The sequence below is a fragment of the Canis lupus genome, chromosome 18 (assembly GCF_011100685.1).
Source record: "Canis lupus familiaris isolate Mischka breed German Shepherd chromosome 18, alternate assembly UU_Cfam_GSD_1.0, whole genome shotgun sequence".
NCBI classification, from domain to species: domain Eukaryota; kingdom Metazoa; phylum Chordata; class Mammalia; order Carnivora; family Canidae; genus Canis; species Canis lupus.
The window spans coordinates 1656233-1675240 of NC_049239.1; the positions used below are offsets into that span (position 1 = coordinate 1656233).

Genomic DNA, 19008 nt, shown 5'->3' on the forward strand with positions numbered 1-19008 from the left:
AACACTTTCCAGCTAGTTTTAGAAGTCCAACTTAACGTAATGTTCCCAAACCACAGACATTACAAAAAAAGAGGAAATTACAGAAATTATATTCTTCATGTACAGAGACACAAAAATGATTACAAAGTGTTAGCAAATCAAAATGAGTAATTTATAAGGATAATATATTATGATCAAGTGAAGTTTATCCCAGGAGTGAAAATATGCCCTTAACATTAAAAAATCAATCCATATAATTCATTCTACTGGTGACCATCAGTGTGTTCTCCAGAGTTAAGAGTCTGTTTCTTGGTTTGTTTCTCTCTTTTTTTCCCCTTTGCTTGTTTGGTTTTTTTCCTAAATTCCACATAGGAGTGATATCATACGGCTGGTATCTGTACAGAATTAGGGGAAAATGTAAGGCCTGCTGTGACTTTGCTAGGAGACATAAACGCTGTCCCTCGACAGCTTTTAGGATAATTTTATAAAACACCGTGGTAGTGTCCTCCAGAGTGCAAGTGGAGAAAACTCTGAGAGGAAAAATGAAGAGCAAGGAGGCTGCATCCCAAGGATCACAGTAGTTTAAGATGGAAGAAACTTGCCTCTCTTCTCTGGTGTAGGAATATCAGAGGGTGCCCCCTCCATCTTGGGGATAATCTCCAATGGGCCAAAATAGCACAGGAATTAGCTTCCCCCAAATCCCTGCCTATGAATTATTACACAGCATTTGACCATGTTCCAGAACAACTACCTGGAAACTGTTTTTTGGTGAGTGAAGGAGCAAATTCAGAACGACCTTGCCCATCATAGGCTTGATGCGAGTACTTTTGGAACGATGGGAGTTGGTCTGAGATCTTCCAGTGCAGCCTCTATAGTGGCTAAAGATAGAAACCCAGGGCAGCGGGCCATCTGTGTGGAAGGAGACTGCGCATTTGGCTTTCTGGCGTGGAAGTGGCAACTACCGGCATGTACAACTTGCCCATTGTACTTTGGGTGGTGATCAACAATGGAATTTACCAAAATTTCAATGCAAACACTTGGAATGAGATGTTAAAATCTGAAGATGCTGTTCCGGTGGCCCCTCCAGTCAGTCTTCTTCCAAACTCACATTATGAGCCGGTTATGACTGCATTTGGAGGCAAAGAGTAGTTATACAAAACCTGAAGAACTCCAAAAATCACTGAGGCAGTTTGGCAGACACACCTAAACCCTCTCTTAACCAATATCTGACTAAACCACGAGCCATATGGAAGGCCCCGGATTTTCACTGGCTGATTTGCTCTGATACATAAGTTAAAGATGCCACGGAGTGGTCTTGAAGAGTGTCCTCTTTCTTGTAAGGTGGAATTTCATTTTTCACAGCAAAATTACTAAAATGTCAAAATTATTGTACCAATAAAAAATTTTAGAAAACAATTCTAAGTGAAAAAATTATGCATGATTCATCCTACTAGCAGAATATTACATGATTTCACTAGATGTAGCCTTGGTGAAATTAAAAAATATATGACATGCAAGTTTAAACAGACACTAGAAATGGGAAGAAGGAAGTGTGGTGAACAGGAAAGTGGATAAGGCTAGAAGGGGAATTTAAGGATGGAGAGATGCAAAAGTTAGGACACGTGGAGAACAGAATGAGGAAGCCTAGTATTTGCTTAATGGGATCTTCATAAGAAGAAAATAAAGTGAATCCACTGACAATAAAGAGACCAAAATGGAGACTCGTCTAAACTGGTGAGAGTTATGCATTCTCAGATTAGAGAAGCACAGGAAGTCTTAAGCCAGATGAAAGAGATATGTCTTCTCCTGAACAAATTTCCTCCATAGGAAAACCAAGACAAATATCCTAAATACTACGAGTGGGTGGGGGTGGGCGGACACAGAATACCTGCAGCCAGTCATACTCCATGCTCTTGAAAGCAAGGAGAACAGTCCAGAAGTCAATACGTATTTAGGTTACTAAACAATCATAACCATTAAACTGGAATTCTAAATTCAAACAGAATGGTATAGAAAAGTGAGAATGAGTTAGTTAAAAAGCTGAGTTAGAAGAAGTTCATACCCTTGAAAAAATTACCAAAAGTAGAACTTCAGCCAAAGAGAATGGAAGCAGCAGAAAAAAAAACAAATAGGATCCAAGAAGCAAAAGCAGGCAGAGAACCACTGATAAAATATTGTGGAAACTTTAAATAAGTAATCCTTAAAGATAGTAATGATAAATGTTATAATAATAAGTAATTTTAATGAAATAAGATGAAAGGAAGAGGGAAATAGTGCCGCACTAATGTCCTATCATTAGAAGACAAGACAGACGAGACTTTTTAACATGTTTGAATTACATGGTGCTGAAAACATCATTTGGCAACATTTACAATTCAAGAGCTTTCTCCTAAAGAAGTGACTTTCCCATGAACTTGAACACACATTTTGTAAATTTTAACTTAGTCACTAGGAGATTATACAAGGAAGGCAAATTTCCAAGGCGATTGAGGGAAGTGGGCAGTATTAAACCTGGTCCACCCACCGGGTAACCGGTACCATGACAGGAGAAAAGCAGAGGGGAGGGGGGAAGCATGGTGCGTAGAAAACAGGGAGGGAGCACTTCCCCCGTATATGTGATTCCTGTGATCCCCTTTAACTTATTATTCACACCTTCTAGGAGGATGGAGAACCGCTTCCACAACCAAACAGGAAATACACTGCAAAGGACTCATTTTACAAGTCCTCAACACAAAAGTAAGCATTTTTCCCAGTAGAATTTTGATTTAAAAATGTATTTCTGGGGACACCTGGAGGGCTCAGTAGGGTAAGCAGCTGACGGTGATTTCGGCTAGGGTCATGATCTCGGGTCCTGGGCTGGAGCCCCGCCTCAGGCTCTGTGCTCAGTGGGGAGTCTCCTTGAGACTTTCCCTGTCCTCCCTTTTCTCCCTCTGCCCCTCCTCCCTCAAATAAACAAATCAAGCTTTTTAAAAGATACTAAAAATTGGAAAAATGAATTGTTTCTATGCCTCCTTTCATGACACATCCTCTTTGTGTCCACCATGGCCCAGATTCGGTGAGTAATGCAGAGAACATCAGACGCAGATACTCACATTGACGGCTAAAATAAGGAGGTCAAGGAGAGTCTTAAAGAAAAACTGTGTTTAATAGAAGAATAAATCCAAAGCAGAAAGGAAATGGTGAGAGAGGGGAGGAGGTAAGAGTACAGCAGCACAGAAAACAAAAGCAGGAGGGCCTGAAGGAGGCGGTTTACTGGGAGCACGGCCGCGTGCAGCGCTTGCTGGGTGTCTGTGCCCTGGGCCGTGAGCGTCACCTGGGACTACGGTGGACGAGGCTGTCCCTGCCCCAAGAGCTCTTATTCTAGAGGGAGGTGGGCCGCAAGCGCACGCTGGACTTGAACACAGCTCCCATCTCAGATGAGTCTGGCAGCTGAAGGGAGCAGCTGGAACAGGATGAGAGCATCCGGGGCGCACGGGCAGGGCTGGGAGGCGTCCTTAGGGGAGGAGGCCTGGGCCCTCCTCCGGGGTCGGGCGTTGAGAGGGCTTGGAAGGCGTTCCCGAAGGAGCGATCCGTGGATCTCTGCGGTGGCCCTTCTCCAGGTGGAGGGGACACAGAGGGCCCGGAAGGCTGGAGGGGGGTGCGCCCGGGCCGGAGAAGAACAAGGCCCAGGGCCTGGAGCAGGGTGGGACCAGCGGGAGTTAGGGGGAGAAGCGGGGGAAGGAGGGCCTGGAGCCCGTGGTCGCGGGTACCGGGAGCAGCTGAAGCCGCGGGGCCTCCCCGGAGGGACTTGAGGGCAGGACAGACGGGCAGGGCGGGCGCCGGCGAGGGAGGAGGGCGCCCTCGGGAGGGTCGGCCCTGCGGCTTCGGGCTGCACCTGTACCTGCACCTGGGCTGGAGCAGCACGGTTTCCAGGTGGAGGGGATGGGCCTAGAGGAGATGGATCAAGAACAACGGGGCTCCAGGCCAAACAGCAGCGCGGACCGAGGTCGCCGGGTCGGCAGGCAACATAGCTGCGGCGGGGCCCAGGCCCAGAGAGAGACGCCCGGGCTCGGCGCCAGACGGGCCGGATAAGGGGACGCTACACCTGCCGGTGGCCTCGGCCCTGGGCCAGGGGGCTGTGGGCCAGGGGCCGTGGGCCAGGGTGCCGTGGCCGAGCTACCGGAGGGAAGCATGGGGCTCTGGGCTTAGGGACGTGCGTTGGCGGGCTCGGTTAGGGTGCTGGAGGGGCGCGCGGAGCTGCCAAGGGCCGAGGGCCACGAGCCCGGGAGCAGATGAGTTCGGTGGCCCGGGGAGGCTTTGAAGGCAGCAGAGCAACAGAGAGCGGGGAGGCAGGTGCAGAGGGGTGGCTGCCCCGAGGCCGGGGAGCCGGCCACCTGGGTGGGTGCCCCAGAGCGCTGGGTCCCCCCAAATCCTTCCCTCCGGGGCGCTGGACTCAGCAGGCGAGCCTCTGCCACCAGCTTCCTGGGCCGCTTGCATGTCAACGGCACACACACCCCCAGGCTTCACAAGGTGTCCTCAGGAATAGGGAGTTTCCCGGAAGGAAGGAAGGAAGGAAGGAAGGAAGGAAGGGGAAAGAAACATGGTATGGATCTGGGTTTCTGAATTTTAGAACAAGTTGAGTAAAGAGCTCTGAAGAAAGCATTCCCAGTTGGGGGCCACTGGTGAGACCCCGGATTCTCAACTTTCTCATGTTAAACATGAAGGATTTTAAGGAAATGGCCTCTAATTTCCTCTCTGGCATTATTATTATTATTATTATTATTATTATTATTATTATTATTATTATTATTCACGAGAGACACAGAGAGGCAGAGACACAGGCAGAAGGAGAAGCAGGCTCCACGCACTGGGAGCCCGACGTGGGATTCGATCCCAGGTCTCTAGGATTGCGCCCTGGGCCAAAGGCAGGCGCTAAACCGCTGCGCCACCCAGGGATCCCCTTTTCATTTCATTTTCTATCGTATTCACATCTTGGCGTCTCTCAGAAAAAATTCCGCGGTCCTCTTAGTTACTAATTTGGCTGAACTCATGATGCTTTGCTCATGAACCTAGGAATTTCTGAGGAAACAAAGTATGACATCACATTATTCGATAGTCTCTTTAAAAAGTATCCTATAAAAGTTTTCTTAGGAAAAACAAACTTGTATAACCTGGATGGAAAATTCTATAAAATATTCGTGGAATGTATCAGAGGCTCAAACAGAGATGCATCTTGCAAGGTTTAATTCAGCTCACAGAACCATTCAGATATTATATCCAAAAAATGCGCCGTTTAAGCTTTTGCCACAATTAAAACTATTTCATAAGACTTAGCCTTTCTTTAGGCCACGGTCGTTTCAGGGTGAGTGAGTTGAAAGCATATGCACACCAGTGACCACCGGTGTGGAGCCATCGCTGTGCTATTTAGGTTCACAAATATTAATTTAATGAATCCTCGTATCATTTTATGCGGTAAATATAATTTTTATGTTGTTCCTTATCCACTCTTTCATCCCAAGCCCTTAGCACAGTACTTGAAACATAATAATCTCTGAATAAGAATTAGTCAAGGGAATGAGGATCACTGGTGAGTCAGTGTTTGCAAACTGACTACGAGAAGGAGAAGGCTCGTTGATGGCTGGAGCCTTCGGCTGGGTGCGCTGGGGGGCGGGACGCTGGCGCTGGGGCTGCCGGAGCTCGGGCCATCCGTCTGTCTGTCCCTCCGGTGCGGCCCCTGGAACGAGAGCTGTTTGGTTTTCCTTCAGGATTCAATGGGAGGCAGTCGACGCAGCTGCATGTGTCCTGCGTCTCTGCGTGTCCGAAACCACAGAACTTCCGCGCCTTAGAATCCAAGGCGGTACCGTTAGCTGTAAAGCCTGTGCGCCCGGCGCTCCTTCACCCGCGTGGCTGGCCTCCTGGCACCACGCTGCAGGCCCTGTGACTTGGGATCACGGGGGCGCGGGAGCGTGGCCCACTCTTGCGGGCGGAGCCCCAGACCTGCGTCTTGACTCCCGCCACCAGGAGCCACAGTCTGCTTACCTGTAAGTCGATGGCCTTCCTGCCCTGCTGCCAAAGTCAAGGGCAGTGTCTGTGCGCGACCTGGGAGATGCGGATAATTAAAGGCACTGGTTTCCTACCGCCACGCGGCCTGTGACCACAGCTCACCAGCCTGAAACCTCCCGCTGGCCGTGGCAGTGCCGGCGCCCAGCTGGCTTCAGGGCCCGAGCTTCCCGGGCGGGGATCCGCGTCCTCCACGAGGCTGGGGCGCAGCTCGCCCTGCAGAAGCCCAATGCACTTCGTTCCAGCAGCTGGGCTCGTGAAGTGTTTCCTTTTTCTTTTCTTTTTTTTACTATAGGCTTTATTTACTTATTTGAAAGAGAGGAGGAGGGGCAAAGGGAGAGAGAGAAGCAGGCTCCTCGATGAGCTCGATCCCAGGACCTGAGATCATGACCTGAGCCGAAATCAAGAGTCGGATGCTTAACCAACTGGGCCCCACGCGCCCTTCGTGAGGCGTTTCTCTAAGGCCAGCTGAAGCATGTCTGCTGTGTGTGTGTCTCTCTTGTAGGGCTCACCTGTTTGGGTCACCTACTTAGGAGAATCCACCTTTTGATTAACTCATATTCAACCAATCGGGAACCTTAACTATGTAGGCACAACCGCTTGGCCGTATAAAGTTGCCAACTAAGCATCGTAGGAGTGACATCTTGTCATTCTCATCTGCTCTCCCACAGCAGAGGGGAGAGGCTTGTGTCTGATATGTAACAAGGGGGCAGGAATCGTGGGGGACACCTCAAAATCTACCCGCCACGTTGCATGACAATGCTGGGGCTCATGCCATCTGAATATGCCTTTTTCATAAAATGTCCTTAATCATTTCACAGAGCATATGAAATTGTTCCTTGGGACAAGATGCTACCACCAAAACCTGATCCAGAAGAAACAACGGTGGAAAAAGCTGCTGACCTGGTTTCACAGTGTTTTACACTGAAAAGATATGAAGGGGCCCTGGCAATAACCCAGGTCGGTGAGTAGGGACTTCAGTCGTGTGTGCATAATAATGCCTTTGCCAAAATATATATATATATATATATAGTTGCATTTTTGCAACCATGCATTTATTTCTAAGCTGAAGGCCAAAACCCAAATACTCATTTTATCGTAAGAATTGTGGAAAGAACAAGGAGACGTATACATTTATGGACTGGAAGTGCCATAACCATAAAGTCATCAGTGACCTCAAATAGTTCAGTATTACCTACACTGGACTTCTTAAAAAAATTCATTTAAAGACTGCCTCCATCTCAAAAATCAAAAATGCACAAGGAGGAGTAAATGGTGACTAAGGCATGGAAAAACAGTTATGATTCCACCAGAGAACCTGTGTCCAGAACAGTTCTTGAAATTGAATCTTGAACTAACCCCTGTGCTCTGAGACAGAATGGGGAAACCCGTGAGTCACGGCGCTCTTACTATCTAGCAAAACAAAGCTGAGGTGATCGTCTCCAGAGATGTCTGGTTTCATTTATATTATATTATTATATTGTATATTTTTTTTCTTTAGAAAAAGAGGGCAGGGAGGGACAGTGGGAGAGAGAGAATCTTAGCCATGGTCCACATTCAGCACGGAGCCCAATGCGGAGCTTCATCTCATGACCCTGAGATCATGACCTGACCAGAAATCAAGAGTTGGACATTTAACTGACTGAGCCCCCCAGGCACCCCTCAGTTTCCATTTCTGAACGTCAAGAACTCAGCACACGAATTACCACACTATCCACACTACAGCCAGGGTACTTTTCCTAAATCGTGAATCACTTCCTATCACTCCACTGATTGAAACCCGTCATTTTCTGTAAAGTGAAATCAGTGCTCTACGCTGAGCCTCTGTGAAATCCGCGCTCTTCCTCACTCCACGTCTTTTGCAGACAGTGTCCCACTACCTTCAGCGTTTCATTTTCTCCAGGTCAAGTCCTGTGACTCAGGTCTTCTCTCGGACCTCCCTCCTGCCCTCCCGACCCTGGATTAGATGGCCCTGCTCTGTGCTTGCAGTGCACCTCCGACCTGCATTGAATCTCTCATCCTTTTGCTCTGTTCCTCATCCCTCAGAGGCCTGACAAGCCCCAGGACCATCTCTCACGATGAAGCTCTTTACCATGTTTAACACATGGCGTTAAAGAGGAGAGTAATTATGTGTATGAATACTGTGGACCAAAGCAGATCTAATGAGCATAGTTTCTGGGACGAAAACCCAAATCAGACCTTTTGCAGGGCCTCAAACCAAAGGAGGTGGATAAGGAGGCAGCTTCCAGCTATGGGAAAACAAATGGGAACCACAGGTCTGAGAGCAGAGCAGAGAGCAGGAGGGGTCCTGGAGCAAACCCCTGAGTTGCTAAGGATGCCTGGGGAGTGCCTTCCGTTATGAGACTGAGGCTTGCCTTTCACGCGGTGGGGATGGTTAAGACCACCGGAGCTTATAGACAAAAAATGACAATAACTTGTTCATTAAATATGTCATTCATTTTGATGCTGATTTTAGATGGTTGGTGGACTCTGGGACAGATTTCAAACAAGGTCATTCTTGGCACCGGTCAAGCCAGTTACTTTGTAAGTTTTATCTCCTTGTGTTCTTATCACTAAATTTTTTACTCTCACAGATTCGTCATTAATATGTCTGGTGCTCTAGTCCATGGCTTAGAGAGGGGCTGAGGGGCATATCCTCTGGAGAACATTCCAGAGACCTCAGGTTTCCATCCCCGTGATGGGAAAGAGAACCCAAGTCCCCTTCAGTTGTTCAGTGTTGCCTGCTTTCTCTTGTTTTTTCTTAACCTTCCTTACAATTTAAACTATGAATGGGACGCCTGGGTGGCTCAGTTGGTTGAGTGTCCAACTCTTGATTTTGGCTCAGGTCATTATCTCAGAGTCCTGAGATCGAGCCCCACATTAGGCTCCGTGCTGAGTGTGGAGCCTGCTTTAGATTTTCTTTCTCTCTCTGCCCCTCTGCCCTCATACACATGCTCTCTCTCTTAAAAACAAACAAAAACATTTTTTTTACTGCGTTTGTGAGATTTATGCATGTTGGCATTTAGATTTTTAGGTGCTCACTTTTTCCTTGCTGGATAGTTTTGTGTTGTATGGATATACCACAATTTATTTCTCCATTCTCGTAATTTAATTATTTTATTGATTTTATTGCAGTTGGAAACAATGTTTCCATTTCTTCATGTACCCAAGCACAAAACTATTTCTAGATTTTACATATACATATTTATGTCTACAACTGCTACATCAAGAGGTGTGCATTTCTTTATATTCCAGGTATTGGCACATTCTTCTCCAGATGAGTCGTATGCATAAACTAAACCATTAGCAATGCTTGAGTTCCCATAAGTGTGCATTGTGGCCGGGGTTTGGAATTTCAAATCTAAAAAAAATTCTAATCTTATGAGTATGAAATTGTGTTTTATTATCATTTTCACTTACACTTACCTGATAGACAATAATCATTTTTTTGTAGGTCATCACTTGGGTGTTCACATCTGTAACTTACCTGTTCACATATATTTCCCCCTTTACAGTTGGGTTCCTTAACTTTAACTTATTAATTGTATAAATTTTTGTGTTTACCATTCTGAAAAAAAATTATTGGTAATATGCAACATAGTATCTCCTTTTACTCTGGGACTTTTCTGTTTTATACTGCTCTTTGCTGAACTAAAGTTTTAATTCATCAATATTTTCTTCCATGTTTGATGATTTTTATGGAGCTTTTAAAAAATATTTTTATTTATTCATGAGAGACAGAGAGAGAGAGAGGCAGAGACACAGGCAGAAGGAGAAGCAGGCTCCATGCAGGGAGCCTGATGTGGGACTCAATTCCGGGACCCCCAGATCATGCCCTGAGCTGAAGGCAGACACTCAACTGCTGAGCCACCCAGGTGTCCCATTATAGAGTTTTTTGGCAGATCTTTCCCTACCTAGAAGCAATATATTATTATTCTTTACTTTTTTTTTTTTTTTAATCAGTTTGCTTTCCACATTTATCTCTTTAAACCACTTGGAATCAACTCTGGCTTAGAATGTGAATGGGGGGATCCATTTGTCCACATGATGGAATATAATTACCCTAGTACAGTTTAATGAGTAGATTCTACTGAGTAGTTTAATGAGTGAAGTGTGGCCTATTGATTGCAACCATTGGTGGTGAGTCACAACCACCATTTTGTGAAATTAAATAGAATAGAAAATATAAGAATGAATCACATGGAACTCTAAACAGATATGTGTATTTTGCAAAAAATACTGCAGATATTTATAAGGAATTGTGTGAAACAGACAGATAATGCATAAGAGAAGTTCATGTCCACAGTGTGATTATTCTCTTTTCTTTCCTAGAGATTCAATCATCACCTCAATAGGAAGGTTAATATTGTAAATTAAATTTTATATTTACCTAATCCACAACTAATTGCTAAATCCAGGAGATTTTTAACTGTAGTGAGCTAAAAATTAATGAGAGTACTTAATATATTTCAAATATGGAAAAATAATATCAAAGACAACATTTTTCAAATCTGTGTAGCACTTCAATAAAACCAGCATATTGCCCTTTAGAAATTAATTTTTATATCAGTAAAGAAAAAAGAATAATGAAGTGAAAATATGCAAAATCATAATCACATTTAACTCCTGTGTCTAATATTGTAAATGGTGAAACTACGGAGAAGAATGTTGTCTTGTTAGCAAACTCAGATTTTATCAAGCCATATTCTAAAAGTAGTATGTAAACTTTATGACCAAGATTATCTAAAATATGTTCTGCCAAAGGCCAAATGTTCTAAAAGTAGTATGTAAACTTTATGACCAAGATTATCTAAAATATGTTCTGCCAAAGGCCAAATGTTCTAAAAGTAGTATGTAAACTTTATGACCAAGATTATCTAAAATATGTTCTGCCAAATGCCTGAGCCACCCAGGCATTCCTGGTGCATTTTTTATGCAGGAAATCATTGGATGAATGACAAACCTATACATCTTAGTCAGTATCGCCACATCTCTGAACTTTAGAGAGTGCTGCTCGCTCTGCAGCCTTCCCCTACACACATGTTGCTCCCAGGACCCCACACTAAAACCCGTATTAGAATATTTGTGCAGCTGTACACATAATGCCAAAACCTAGAAACAACCAAGATGCCTTTCCACAGGCCAGGGGGAAGGACGCACTGGACAAACATACCAGAGTGTCCCAGCGTAATGGCATACTACACAGCAATGAAAAAACCAAATGCAACACGCAGCAGTGTGTGTGAATCTTAAGTGCATTTTGCTCAGGGAAAGCAGCCAGACCTAAAAGGTAACTTACTGTATGACTCCATTTATATGACATTTAGAAAAGGCAAAACCACAGGGTGGGAACAGAACAGTGGCAGCCAGCAGCTGGGAAGGGAGAGAGGAATGAATGCAGAGGGCCTATAAAGGGAACATTTGGGGCAATAAACTGTTCTGTATGCTTCTGTGGTGGTGGCCTCATGACTCTGTATTTGTAAAACCCATAGAACCGTACACCACAAAGAACACACTCTACTGAATGCAAAGTAAAATAAACACATACATGCATATACAAATACGTATGTCCATCCATACCTGCCAGAGGTCGGGGGAATCCAGGGTGGAATGCAGATGGTGACAAAAGAATCTAAGTTACAAATAAATGACATAACTACACTTAAGTGGATGGTCCCAAATAACGCTGGACCTTAATAAGTTTGGAAACAGTATTTTGACTGAGTAACATAAGGCCAAAAGAATGGCATATAAGGGCGATGGTCTAGTGCACGTGTCTCCACAGGCAAATGGGTTGGTGGTTCTAACACTTCTTACATGTATAGATTTGAACAAAATGAAATGTTTGGTCAATCCTGGGAAGCAGGTTTCATATTATCAGGAGGAAATACAAATAAGTAAGGGAGAAAGGCTAAGAATGAACGCTGTGGTGGGGATTTAATCAGGAGGGAGGTATCCTGGGAACTCAGATTGACTTTAGTATATATACAGACAGCAGAAACAGGAATATACCCCAACATGTGGGCATGTACAGGTTCCTACACATCTGTGCATACCTAGCTCCGTCCGCTCAGAGGACCCTGGAGCAGGGACACCTCAGTGGCCACAAGCACCTCTAGCACCCAGATACTGGCTTTTAGTCACCATTCTCCAATAAAAGAAATTTTGAGACTCCTAGAGAAATGGCCAATTCTGGGGCTGGAGCAGGGAAAATATAAAATAAACCCAGAGCTCCTTGGGATGCTATAAATAACCGTGATCTCCTATAAATCACTGACCTTCATGCCGTGAGCTTCATCTCTACCCTGGAGGGTTGCACTGGACGGTCAGTAAGATCCACTCACCGGGCAAACTGCGTGTATCTAAGAAAATCGGAGGCTCGCCTTCGCCCCGTACGGGCCACCCGGGGCCCAGGGAAGCCTCCAGCAAAAGGGAGGCCAGAAGGACGGGCTCTAGAACAGGGCTTCGGAGAGCAAAGCGGGACACGGGTGTCTGCAGGAGCTGGACTCCATTTGTCTTGTTTTTGATTTTCACCTAAAACTACACCTTTAAATCACCTCTGTTTAAAATTACAAACTCTTAGAGGTGAATTCCCATGAGGTCTCTCTGAAGACTTTGTTCTTCTTTTAATAGAAATACTATGATGATTTGGTGCTTATTAAATTAATGTCAGTAACTCCATTGTCCATATTTTCTCCTTTTCTAAGCGTGAGTCCAAGTTCCAGAAGCAAATACATTCCTCTGTATACGTAAGTGAGAGTGTTTCTTAATGTCTTAAAAATTACTAGATTTACATCTAAATTGTAGTGGCTTTCAGCTCACTCATGTTTGTAATTCACTGTTTAAGACAACTTATCCTTTCGAACAGGTTTCTGACGTTTTGCCGGCACAGAGCCTGCTCAATGTCAGGACTTCCATCACAGATCGGTTAACGATTCTGATAAAAGAAAGAAAGGGGGAGTGGTATTTTTCTGTTTCCCCAAATTGGTTATTTTATGAAGTGAAATACCCTGGGTGCTACTAATATTGGGTGTTGTCAACCAGAAAGACTCTGATACTCGGTGCGGAAGGTGTGACATGCTCGCTAACACAGGAGGACAGGCAATGTCTCATCTTCCTTTCCTAAATTTAAACTTGGCTTTCCTGAGTCGGCAGAGATGCGCGCCGCCCCCTGTGGGGGGGCCTCGCGAGGACTGAAGTCCGCTGGGGCTGCTCTGCCAAAATGCCACGGGCCGCGTGGCTTCTAAACAGCAGACATTTATTTCTAACAGTTCTGGATCCTGGGAGCCCAAGATCTGGGTGCCAGCATGTGGGGACAGGACTCTCTTGAGGCCCAGACTTTGCAGTGTGTCCTCATGGGGTGGCAGGGCAAGAGAGCTCCGGGGACCCCCTCTTAGAAAGCACTCTAATCCTGCTCCCGAGGGCGCCCCGCCCTGACCTGAGCTCCCCTCCACTACCTCCACCTGCTACCGCCCTACCCTCAGGCATTAGAATGTCAACATAGGCACATGGGAGGAGCATAAAGACTCAGATCATAGTACCTAGGACAGAGGAAATCTGAGAAAGTGTGTCTTTCATCTTCGCCCTCCCCTCCCCCATTACTGCTCAATAGCGGGGTTGACCAGTCTTTCTAACCCGTGGCCCCAGAAACACTGCCAGGACACGGTGACAGCACATAGCCTTGTGTCAGGGCCCTGAAGGCACTGCTGGCTGCCCTGGATTCCTGGGCTCCCGGATTCCGACCCCAACAGGCACCCTACAGGCTCCGGCGGGTACTGGCCTCTGCCCGACCCCGGGTCTAGCCGTCCTCAGTGAAGGCGCCAACCCAGGGCTGCAGAGACAGCCTGGCTCCATGCAAACACACCACCCCCTGCTACTCCCACCCCAGCCCATGCTTGGGATCATCGGGGTCTGGCAACCATTGCACCGAAAATGGGAACATCTCTTTCCTCTCTTTCTTTTTTTCTTTCAAATTATTTTATTTACTTATTTGAGAAAGAGAAAGAGCGGGAGTGGGAGGAGGGTCAGAAGAAGAAGCAGACTCCCCGCTGAGCAGGGAGCCGGACACGGGGCTCTATCCTGGGACTCCAGGATCATGACCTGAGCTGCTGTCAGAGGCCCAACCTGCTGAGCCACCCAGGTGCCCCTGCATTTATTTTTTTTTTAAGCAAGGTGTTTTCTCATCATGGTTAATATTAATTTATTTTTTTATTTTTTTTAATAATAAATTTATTTTTTATTGGTGCTCAATTTGCCAACATACAGAATAACACCCAGTGCTCATCCGATCAAGTGCTCCCCTCAGTGCCCGTCACCCAGTCACCCCCACCCCCCGCCCTCCTCCCCTTCCACCACCCCCAGTTCGTTTCCCAGAGTTAGCAGTCTTTACGTTCTGTCTCCCTTTCTGATATTTCCCACACATTTCTTCTCCCTTCCCTTCTATTCCCTTTCACTATTATTTATATTCCCCAAGTGAATGAGAACATATAATGTTTGTCCTTCTCTGATTGACTTACTTCACTCAGCCTAATACCCTCCAGTTCCATCCACGTTGAAGCAAATGGTGGGTATTTGTCGTTTCTAATGGCTGAGGAATATTCCATTGTCGTTTCTAATGGCTGAGGAATATTCCATTCAATATTCCATTGAATATTCCATTGAGGAATATTCCATTCCATAATACATAAACCACATCTTCTTTATCCATTCATCTTTCGATGGACACTGAGGCTCCTTCCACAGTTTGGCTATTGTGGACATTGCTGCTAGAAACATCGGGGTGCAGGTGTCCCTGCGTTTCATTGCATTTGTATCTTTGGGGTAAATCCCCAACAGTGCAATTGCTGGGTCGTAGGGCAGGTCTATTTTTAACTCTTTGAGGAACCTCCACACAGTTTTCCGGAGTGGCTGCACCAGTTCACATTCCCACCAACAGTGTAAGAGGGTTCCCTTTTCTCCGCATCCTCTCCAATATTTGTGGTTTCCTGCCCTGTTAATTTTCCCCATTCTCACTGGTGGGAGGTAGTATCTCCTTGTGGTTTTGATTTGTATTTCCCTGATGGCAAGTGATGCGGAGCATTTTCTCATGTGCATGTTGGCCATGTCTATGTCTTCCTCTGTGAGATTTCTCTTCATGTTTTTTGCCCATTTCATGATTGGATTGTTTATTTCTTTGGTGTTGAGTTTACTAAGTTCTTTATAGATCTTGGAAACTAGCCCTTGATCTGATACGTCATTTGCAAATACCTTCTCCCATTCTGTAGGTTGTCTTTTAGTTTTGTTGACTGTATCCTTTGCTGTGCAAAAGCTTCTTATCTTGATGAAGTCCCAATAGTTCATTTTTGCCTTTGCTTCTTTTGCCTTCGTGGATGTATCTTGCAAGAAGTTACTGTGGCCGAGTTCAAAAAGGGTGTTGCCTGTGTTCTCCTCTAGGATTTTGATGGAATCTTGTCTCACATTTAGATCTTTCATCCATTTTGAGTTTATCTTTGTGTATGGTGAAAGAGAGTGGTCTAGTTTCATTCTTCTGCATGTGATGTCCAATGTTCCCAGCACCATTTATTGAAGAGACTGTCTTCTTCCAGTGGAGAGTCTTTCCTCCTTTATCGAATATTAGTTGACCATAAAGTTGAGGGTCCACTTCTGGGTTCTCTATTCTGTTCCATTGATCTATGTGTCCTTTTTTGTGCCAGTACCACACTGTCTTGATGACCACAGCTTTGTAGTACAACCTGAAATCTGGCATTGTGATGTCCCCAGATATGGTTTTCTTTTTTAAAATTCCCCTGGCTATTCAGAGTCCTTTCTGATTCCACACAAATCTTAAGATGATTTGTTCTAACTCTCTGAAGAAAGTCCATGGCATTTTGATAGGGATTGCATTAAACGTATACATTGCCCTGGGTAACATTGACATTTTCACAATATTAATTCTGCCAATCCGTGAGCATGGAATATTTTCCCATCTCTTTGTGTCTTCCTCAATTTCTTTCAGAAGTGTTCTATAGTGTTTAGGGTATAGATCCTTTACCTCTTTGGTTAGGTTTATTCCTAGGTATCTTATGCTTTTGGGTGCAATTGTAAATGGGATTGACTCCTTAATTTCTCTTTCTTCAGTCTCATTCTTAGTGTAGAGAAATGCCACTGATTTCTGGGCATTGCTTTTGTATCCTGCCACGCTGCCAAATTGCTGCATGAGTTCTAGCAATCTTGGGGTGGAGACTTTTGGGTTTTCTATGTAGAGTATCATGTCATCGGCGAAGAGGGAGAGTTTGACTTCTTCTTTGCCAATTTGAATGCCTTTAATGTCTTTTTGTTGTCTTATTGCTGAGGCGAGGACTTCCAGTACTATGTTGAATAGCAGTGGTGAGAGTGGACATCCCTGTCTTGTTCCTGATCTTAGGGGAAAGGCTCCCAGTGCTTCCCCATTGAGAATGATATTTGCTGTGGGCTTTTCGTAGATGGCTTTTAAGATGTTGAGGAAAGTTCCCTCTATCCCTACGCTCTGAAGAGTTTTGATCAGGAATGGATGCTGTATTTTGTCAAATGCTTTCTCTGCATCTAATGAGAGGATCATATGGTTCTTGGTTTTTCTCTTGCTGATATGATGAATCACATTGATTGTTTTACGAGTGTTGAACCAGCCTTGTGTCCCGGGAATAAATTCTACTTGGTCATGGTGAATAATTTTATTTTGTTTTTTCAGTTTTTTTGATCTATGTTAGCAAATAAGATTTCTTTTGGCTGTCAGGACACTGTTGATCTTTTCTTCTGTTCTTCTTCTTTTTTAATTTATTTTTTATTGGTGTTCAATTTGCCAACATACAGAATAACACCCAGTGCTCATCCCGTCAAGTGCCCCCCTCAGTGCCCGCCACCCAGTCCCCCCACCCTCCGCCCTCTTCCCCTTCCACCACCCCTTGTTCGTTTCCCAGAGTTAGGAGTCTCTCATGTTCTGTCTCCCTTTCTGATATTTCCCACTCATTTTTTCTCCTTTCCCCTTTATTCCCTTTCACTATTTTTCTTCTGTTTTTCTTATAAAGAAACCCACGTTTTCTTTCCTTGTCCCACCAACAGTGGTTACGTGCAGTCCACAAGTGCCGATGACGTCGACAACCCCTTTGGAGACATCACGTCCATTGCCAAGCCTCGGAGCTCTAAAATTCTCTATACAAACACAAGTCGGTGAGTCCCACTCATAATTATTCCCCTTATGTTATACCATTAAGGATGGAACATGGTGATGGGCTTTATCTTAAATGAGAAATAAAAGATGGACTGTCATGGACATAGCTTAAGAAGAAAGACACCAGCTGCCTGAAAGCACTTGTCACAAACTGAGATCACAGAGCTTTGCACTGACTAGCCTGGGTGCCTGGATATGTATTCGTGTAATATATTTTATATTCTATGTTTTAAATATATATTTAAAATATTTCACATAAACTATACAAAATATATTTATATATTATAAAATTATATATAATATACTTATATATTTATACACATATAATCTTTTACAACATAAATATATATTTTATAATACATAAATAACAATGTATATAATATATGCTATTATATACAATATACTTATATAACACATAACATGTAAGATAGATGATAAAGTGTGTAACAATAAAAATTATAATATATAACTTATAATTCATAATATGATATACTATATATAAAATATATAATATCTAAGATATATGGTATTCTATATTGCACATAATATATCATATATAAATACAAAAATTTATTTACTATGTGATTTGTGGGGCTCTATAAGTATATACAGTATAATACGTGTAGCTACTTGCTCTCACCCATGGGAACACTAGAGCTCAGGCGTTAGCCCCCCGGGAGTCCCCAGATGCTGCTGGGGGTTGAAATCCCGTGCTCTTTTCATCATGTCCCTGAGTTGCTCAGTGTCATGGATATTATTCCACCAGTTTCTGTGATGACTGACAAACTTGCACATTTCTTTTTTTTTAATTTTTATTTATTTATGATAGTCACAGAGAGAGAGAGAGAGAGTGAGAGAGGCAGAGACACAGGCAGAGGGAGAAGCAGGCTCTATGCACCAGGAGCCCGATGTGGGATTCGATCCTGGGTCTCCAGGATTGCGCCCTGGGCCAAAGGCAGGCGCCAAATTGCTGTGCCACCCAGGGATCCCCAAACTTGCACATTTCACGCGAGACCAAACTGAATCATGACAGCATTTTCCTTTGTTTTTTATGACAGTATTTTCGATGCTAATTGATTCCTTTTAAAAACAAACCAAAACAAAAAACCCATCAGTCGTGCCCATAAGACGAACCAACTGCCTTTCGCACGAGCTGCCCTTCAGACGTGCTGTGTGGCAGGGCAGATGCAATGCCATCTCCTACAGCAATCTTACATTTCCTTCCGTTATCTAGTCTATGTAATGCTCTTGACTCCCTGGCCAAACTATAAAATACGTTTCTAAACTAACTTTGGTGTTAAAATACAGTTATGTAACACATCTCACTTAAATCTCTAGATAATGCACCCAAAGAAAAAGACCAAAGAGCCTATAAAATGCTCCAGGTACTATGTTAAGAACTGTGGTAACATAAAGAGAAAAAAGACAGAGACTTGGCCCTGGAGTAGCTCAAGAATCTGAAGATGAATAAGCGCTGTACACAAATATTTATGGTAAAGAGCAGGATGCAATGAGTCCCTGGAAAAGTCAGCTTCCTGTTTTCAAAGCTCAGGTGCACAGAGAGATCAGTTCACCCGTGGGACCCCAAGGCTGTGGGACAGCTGAGCTGAGTCTTGAGGGAAGGATCCGTTGGTGTGATTCTTCCTCAAATTTTCCAAGAAAATCAATGCTATTAAACATAGTAATTCTAAAGATCTTAAAAGAAGGACCTGGGGATAAAATCAATTTTAAAACATCCTATGCGTATAAAATTTAGTACTCTTTTCCTTTTGAAATGTTCCTTTAAATTTTGAAAGATTTTATGA

At 44.3% G+C, this 19008-nt stretch overlaps 1 protein-coding gene across 31 annotated transcripts in view; it reads left to right on the forward strand.

The window, feature by feature from the left end:
• Positions 1–19008, forward strand: part of SPATA48 (spermatogenesis associated 48) — a 63488-nt gene that overhangs the window by 29029 nt on the left and 15451 nt on the right. For 21 of the 31 annotated variants that reach the window (XR_005372998.1, XR_005372999.1, XR_005373000.1 and 18 more), the window contains 6 exons: positions 2639–2715; positions 5724–5999; positions 6840–6978; positions 8495–8562; positions 12726–12767; positions 17095–17202. Coding sequence is in view for 22 of the 31 variants with exons in the window: in XM_038562570.1 (XP_038418498.1) it covers positions 2639–2715; positions 5724–5999; positions 6840–6978; positions 8495–8562; positions 12726–12767; positions 17095–17202 (710 nt within the window). In the remaining 9 variants the exon portion in view is untranslated. Of the gene's footprint in view, positions 1–2638; positions 2716–5723; positions 6000–6313; positions 6505–6839; positions 6979–8494; positions 8563–11159; positions 11309–12725; positions 12768–17094; positions 17203–18541; positions 18906–19008 lie in introns of those variants that run through there. The other 10 variants (XR_005373004.1, XM_038562557.1, XM_038562556.1 and 7 more) reach the window with 6 other exon arrangements.